Source organism: Cyprinodon variegatus, unplaced genomic scaffold (assembly GCF_000732505.1).
Source record: "Cyprinodon variegatus isolate N-32 unplaced genomic scaffold, C_variegatus-1.0 Scaffold317, whole genome shotgun sequence".
Taxonomy (NCBI): domain Eukaryota; kingdom Metazoa; phylum Chordata; class Actinopteri; order Cyprinodontiformes; family Cyprinodontidae; genus Cyprinodon; species Cyprinodon variegatus.
The window spans coordinates 375,777-382,667 of record NW_015150770.1 but is presented as its reverse complement, the minus strand read 5'-3'; the positions used below and the strand labels follow the sequence as shown (position 1 = coordinate 382,667).

Genomic DNA, 6,891 nt, shown 5'->3' with positions numbered 1-6,891 from the left:
TCACAACACATGTCATCTCAAGGCACTTTACAGTTCAACCAGATCATACAGTCAAATTGATACAAAGTTTTCTATCTAAGGAATACCTTAGTAGGTTGTTACCACCTTGAATCCTAACCCTAAGGTAATTCCTTTTCCCTCAACGGAATTAATCTGTGTGTAATCTGAAAATAATTTCAGTAGTTCTTCATGTACTCAAAAAAAAAAATGATCTGCATGTCTCTCATATTAAACAAACCAAAGACAAATACATTTTGTATCCTGACAACTGAGTTGTAGAATCCTCTCCTTGTAAATATTTAATTCTCTGTGAAGTAATGCCGATCATTCTTAAATAAAATCTTAATAATAGGAGGTAAAAATGCAGCTCCAGACTAGCTTTAAATGTGGTGATGTCACGAGTACGCTTCTGTTCCAGTTGACCATAATTATAGTGCTCCAGTTCTTCCAGAGTCCACACTTTACTGTGTCCTTCTCAAGATCATACTTGGTGAGAACAATAATCCGTACTTACGTTCTTGGGAATCGAGAAACTGCCAGCTTTTCCCTAATTTCAGGTTTAGAAAACTTAGTTTTTAAACCTGCTTCATGAAATGGACCCTGGATCAGAAACGTCTATAAAAACGATCCAAAAGCAGCAGCAGTGAAACTCTTCAGAAGAATCAAAGCAAAAAAAGTTAATGTCAACCTTTAAAAAATTAAATTAAAAGAAGGTAGAGATGTTAACAAAAAAAAAAGAATAAGATGCTAACAATCTTAATTTAAAAGATTAGGAAAAATGTATTGTTTGTTATAACGGTGCAAGAAGCTCCAGGGCTTAACCAACATTTACCTAAACTGTCTGCACAAGCTGAAGTTTTTCTATTATTTCATGTTCTTATTTCTTTTCCCTGTTAAAGGGCCATAGAAATGATTAGATAGCTGGATGTGGGCCCCTGAGTGATTGGCTCCTAACCATCCTTTGCATGCTCAGACTTCACTGAGGGTCAGCAAAACCTTTCTAGAGTTCAGCAGAGCAAAGAAAAACCACTGACACTAAACACCACACACTAATGTGAAAATGTGTTCGTCTCAGATGAGTGATGGTAAGTTTCTATGACGACGGCACATTTATCTCCACCAAAGGGCATCCGATGTAAAGGAAACCCGGTTCTGCACTAACTCTGGCATTAATATGTGACGTGTAACCATGTTTGTTCTGTTTATCGTTGCATGTTTTATTGACTGTATGAAAATAATATTTGTCCTTGAAAACGGATGCATTTTCTGTGAGTGCTGTGATGGATGTTGACAGTGATGTTGGGTTCAGTGGAGCTCTGGAAGACGCAGCGAAGAGCTTTTTATTGTTGGAAATGACTTTAACATAAAATAACCTTTTATTTCATAAAATTACCTTTTCTTTTGATAACTCAGTCTCAATGTGTGAGGTTAAAGAACGGAACACTTCAAAGGACGGCTTAGTCCATTCTTTAGACCAGGGGTTCCCATAGCGACGGTCAGGACCCCCCGGCAGTCCTGAGATGATTTTGACAATCATTGTGATGTGATTTCTAAATTATATGGAGGACCAAAATATATTACGAAATAAATAAATGTACTTTTAAATATGTAGATATTATAAATTTAACAGTACATTTATTTATTTTGATTTAATTATTACAGTAAATATATTGTGAGATTATAAAATGCACAATTTGATATTAAAATTTTCCATTAAATTATTAAAAAAACATTGAAAAGGTGGCTGCATAGTGGTTAGTGCGTAGGGCTTGGAATCGTGAGGTTGTGAGTTCGAAACCTACTCCCAAAGGCTGCCTTTATGGGTTCCTGAGCAAAGACCCTTAACCCCACACTGCTCCCCGGGCGCCGCAAATGGCAGCCCACTGCTTCCCAAGGGGAGGGTTTAATGCAGAGAGTTCATTTCGTTTCACCGTACTTGTGACAGTGTAATGACAATAAAAAAACACTGAGAAAAAAAAAGGAATAAAATGTCATTTAAAAAAATTATGTATTTAAATATTAACACAATTCATAATAATAACCGTATTTTTCAGACTAAATTCATTTAGCACAAGAATAGGTTAGCAGCAAGCATTACGGAGAACAAATGTCCAGAATTCACACATTTTGTCATTGCTCAGCTCCTTCAGATCTCACGAAGCCTCATCTTTCAGTAGAAGCTCTTACTGTTTGTCATTTCCAGGATCCGTGCCGGAAGAACGATCCATTCTGTGCATCCAGATATACTTCCAGGTCGTCCTCGATTTTAGTTTGTTAAAAATATCTAAATGATGTTTTCCCTTACCAAAAAATAGTAAACGTACTAAAATATAATATGTTAAACTTTAACACATTATATTTTACCTTTAATGGTTAATAATGGGTTCCTTGAGAAAATAAATGCCTTAAACTCCTTTCTTTTATCACTTGTCTCGAGCTACACCGGAAATGGGATCCTACGCTACATCCGGGAGCTAACTTTCTTTGGCAAAATCTAATGTTTTATAGTTTTATGTTTTTGTTTCATTTTAACCTTATGCTATATAGAGCGTTATCAAAAGAAAGAAAAAACTAAAATGCAGATAAACATGGTTTAATCTTATTTCACCGGACTGCTCTGAGCAGGTCTGATAATCACGTGAGAAGCAATCTAAGGTAGAAAATGTACAAAGCATAAAAATTGTCTCCCAAAGTTATAAAACATTTTTTGCGGATGTGTATTACTATTCTTTGGTGAGTTAAGGATAGAAATAATTAGTTTAGTACCATAATCACATTATTTATGGATACCTGGATGTATATCTGTTCGCACATGAGCGGAACGGATCGGGTAGTGACACTGCTGAGGGAGCTACCATCCTTTTTCATCCCTACTCCAAGTTTTATGTAGAGCTCCCCCTACAGGTTTGTTGGGGGACAGTTCAGTAGATATCAGAGGCTCATAGCTTGCTGAAGTTTATACACTGAGGAAAAAAAGTATTTGAACACCCTGCTATTTTGCAAAGTCTCCCACTTAGAAATCATGGAAGGATCTGATTTTGTCATTGTAGGTTAATGTCCACTATGAGAGACATAATCGGAAAAAAAATTCCAGAAATCTCCGTATTATTTTTAAACTATTTGTTATGTTGGTAATTTTAGGGGTCAGGAGTTGAAAAGTTTGGCAACCTCTGCTTTAGACCAACAGGAAGTAAATTTTTTTTTCACACTTTATTTCAGTTTCAGCTGTGCTTTAAATCAATAAAGATTACTGTAACTTACCAATAAAACAACACGTTTTAGGTGCTTTTACAGTTTTTAAGGCAATAATGTAAATATAGAGGAAATATCTAGAGAAAAGAAAGGACTTGATGAAACTAAATCCTGCTTTTCACATAACAAAAAATTAAAGTTTTTTTTTGTTTTTATCTTTTAAATCTCTGATATTTTCTTCATAGTTATTGTCAAACTAATTATTTTATTTTGTTTGTGTTTAATTGTCCTTTTAAGGTGATCTAACAGAATCTTTGGTTCCGAGTGGTATTCGGAAGTCTTCCAGTGCTCCGTTTGGGCCCTTCATCATGCAGGAGAACCTGAGACTGAAACCAAGCAAACAAAAGCAGAAAATGCGTCTCCTCTTATTTAGGACAAACCAATACAGGTCCAAGCCAACAGAACATAACAAAAAGTTCAATTCGGACGTCGTTTTGTCCAAATGCAAACAAGTGATGGGGATGGAGAACATTTTAAATCCACAACAAGAACCGGCACCATGGGACAGGAACTATTGGCACAGCAGGCAGTTACCGAATCGTCAAACAGTCCAATCAGATGCTTCTAGCAGCTTGAGATCCAAGGATCAGAGGGTTCGGGAAAGAGTCGGGTAGATATTTGTTGTGATAATCATTTTAGGATTTTCCAAAAACAATCAGCATCCAAACAGAAGATTAAAGTAAAAAGAAACTTTTAATATGGATTTTTAGCTGTTCTGTTTACAGAGTTAAGATCTGGGTCAGTCTGGCTAACTCCCCCAGGGGACAAACATCGATGTTCTAGATCACATGGTTCCTTTTTCTACCCAAAAAGTTTGCCTCAAAAGACAAAAACTGCAAATTCAGCAAAGCAACTAGCTGCTAGACTTAAGACATAGCACCTAAGCATCTTCTAGCATCTCCATGCTCTTTGGTAAGATGCATTCACTGACCAGAACGATATCAGATCTTTGAGATTCTAGCCGCTAACGTTGATATGAGGTATTTTTTTATGCAATATCTGGGCTTTCCCTCACCTTTTGGATTGTACGTAGGGTGATTCAGCAACTGCCTGAGACGTCATGGCTCCAGTTTTATGCTCTGGTACCGGTCCCTGATCAGCCAGCTCTATAATCAGATTATTTCCAAATGAAGGTGAATGGGATTAATTACCTACAGAGGCATCGGTCTCCTTTTCTCCTGGTCCACTCCTCATCTCATCACCTCCTCTTCTTCTCCTCATGTTGACCCCATTGCTCATCTGTTGTTTGTTCTCTCTCTCTTTTTGTTCTTTCTTTTCTTCCCGTCTGTGTAGGCAGCCCGTTGAGTAACTTCTTTGACGTAATTAAACAGCTTTTTTCAGACGAGAAGAACATCCAAGCGTCGCACCCCCCAGGCAGCCCTACCTCGACTAGCTCCCCCACCAAGCATGCTCCCGGAAGCAGGCCCAACCAGGCCCCTCCCAATGACTCTAAATGCCCCCCGGGCAAAGACAAAACAAAGATGGCCGCCAGCAACAGGACACAGGAACACCCTTAAGGAGCGGTAGCTGTGCATGACTAGATGAGACGCAGTAATCAGGTCATTACGAAGCAGAGAGCTGCTAACTTTGCCCTTTAGCTCGGAGTGAAAGTAACAAAAAAACTAAAATCTACTTTTTGCCTCTAACTTTTGTACTATATCATGGGAATGGCTGAGTTTAAAAGTCGATCAGTATTTTAAAAAACTAGCAGCAGATGTAGCTTTGCTGTCCCTCCTCCCTGTGTCCCTCTATGTCCTCCTCACATGTGTGATGGCTTGACTTGTCTCTGCCACCAGGGATCATCCATAATAACTATTAACCTCGACGGCTCCTCAGCAGCAGCCCGCCGCCACCAAACCCAGCCCAGCGCCCCGGAAAAGGAGTCCAAACGCAGAACGTCTCAGAAGAGTTGTACAAAGGAAATAAGGCCTTAAGACAGTGATGTTTGTCAATCCCATCCCCCCCCTCCCCTCTCATCCGTTTTTCTTCCAGTTTTCCCCAAATGTACATAAAAAAAAAGCAAATTACACAAACTGACATCTTTACGGATCATCAGACTTGAATCGGTGGAGTCGAGCAGAGGCGGACGGAGCGACGGACACTGGCTGGACTGTAGTTCGTTTTAATGTTGAGTTTCTTTTTGGAAAGACAACTTCTGAGGACTTTTCCAGTAATCCTGGATAGAAAAGGTGGCGAGTTTGGCCACGAGATAAAAATGAATGATCTGTTCTGTTTTTACAGACCAGCTAATGATCTGACATGAAATTTTAAGTTGGTTTGTATTTCTGTTAAGGCGCGGTCACACCAGAAGGGAAACCTGTCCCCCTTTTATACAGTTAACTTTGAACAATTTAAACCAAACAAAGAGGAAGTGATTCAAGTTATTAAAACCTGAACATATCCACCTGACAAAAAGATACATCTTCCTAACTTCCCTCTAAAGCTCTGCTGGATGTAAACTAATTTACCCCACATTAAAGAATGACTACTAAAACCTGTTTATATGTGCAGAGCTACTGTTGGACCAGATACAGGGGTGGAACCTACTGATATGTTTAGTCTAAACTAACCCAAACATGGCGACCTCTAACTGATTGAACGCCCTCTATTGAAAGCGGTAACCCAGACCCAATATTTGCCTCTTCCTTAGGTGTTCTAACATCCCTCTAGTTTGTTCTGCTTCTCCTCCCTAGTTAACCTTTGACCTGGAGAGCACAGAAGGCCCAGACAGAGCTCCTCGCACCCAGCTCTCACATCACCATCTTTAGACTTTAAAATAGTTGACGCAGGTCCTGAAACCACCACTAAGTGTTTGCTACTAACAACATTCATCAATTACGATGAATGTTTTTACCCAACTCTTTCGCTGCTGATACGGTTCAACATGTCATCAGAGCCCAGCCTCACTATGAAGGAGGCTTATTTTAGCTGGATCAGCTTTTGACCCATGACTATGGATGAGGGGAGTTCTGAGTCGACCCAGAACCTACTGAAGGGCCTGGATTCCGTATCTGACCTGGGTCACTCTGTGATCCTGTTCAAATGAATGACGTCTCTTTTGGTGGAAGACAGTAGATGCTGGCATGAGGGTCAGAGCATATCAGTGCAGCTTAGGGAAGGGTTTTGCTTTTAGCTTAGCTCCCTTTTCACCATTTCAGCCTGAAATTGACTCCTTCTGGCAGCAGCCAAGGCTCCGCTCCATCCTGGCACCTAAACTCTTGCTCTCCCTAACTTTATCTAGAAACTGACCTTTGACCTGTAGGGGGCAGTGCACTGTGTTACTGTTGGTGACATAGCTTTTGTCGATATAACAGTTTCTCCTTGACCATTGGTGAAGTAGTTGTTGCTAACTTAGCTGTCGGAAGCACAACAGTTGCCGATTAGCCATCGGTAGCTAACACAGCTGTTGCTAACTTAGACGTTGCTGAAGTATCTGCTACTAACTTAGCCATCAGTGAGTAACTGTTGCTTATGTAGCTCTCGGTGAAGTTAGTGTTGCTAACCTGGCCTTCGGTGAAGTGGCTGTTAGTAACGTAGCTGTCATGAAACTGTTGTTGCTAACCTAGCAGTCGGTGAAGTGGCTGTTTCTAACTTAGCCCTCAGTCAAATAACTGTTGCTCACGTAGCCATCAGTGAAGT

The 6,891-nt window shown here is 39.8% G+C and overlaps 2 protein-coding genes across 8 annotated transcripts in view; one reads left to right on the top strand and one right to left on the bottom strand.

The window, feature by feature from the left end:
- Window positions 1-5,271, top strand: part of LOC107090945 (serine/threonine-protein kinase BRSK2-like) — a 149,457-nt gene extending 144,186 nt beyond the window's left edge. For 5 of the 6 annotated variants that reach the window (XM_015384606.1, XM_015384601.1, XM_015384604.1 and 2 more), the window contains one exon: window positions 4,546-5,271. In XM_015384606.1, coding sequence (XP_015240092.1) covers window positions 4,546-4,769 — 224 coding nt within the window. In that variant the 3' untranslated portion in view covers window positions 4,770-5,271. The remainder of the gene's footprint in view (window positions 1-4,545) is intronic. The other variant, XM_015384603.1, reaches the window with a different exon arrangement.
- The window catches only part of LOC107090944 (ankyrin repeat and BTB/POZ domain-containing protein 2-like), a 63,060-nt gene that overhangs the window by 33,391 nt on the left and 22,778 nt on the right, over window positions 1-6,891 (bottom strand). The gene's annotated exons all lie outside the window — the stretch shown is intronic.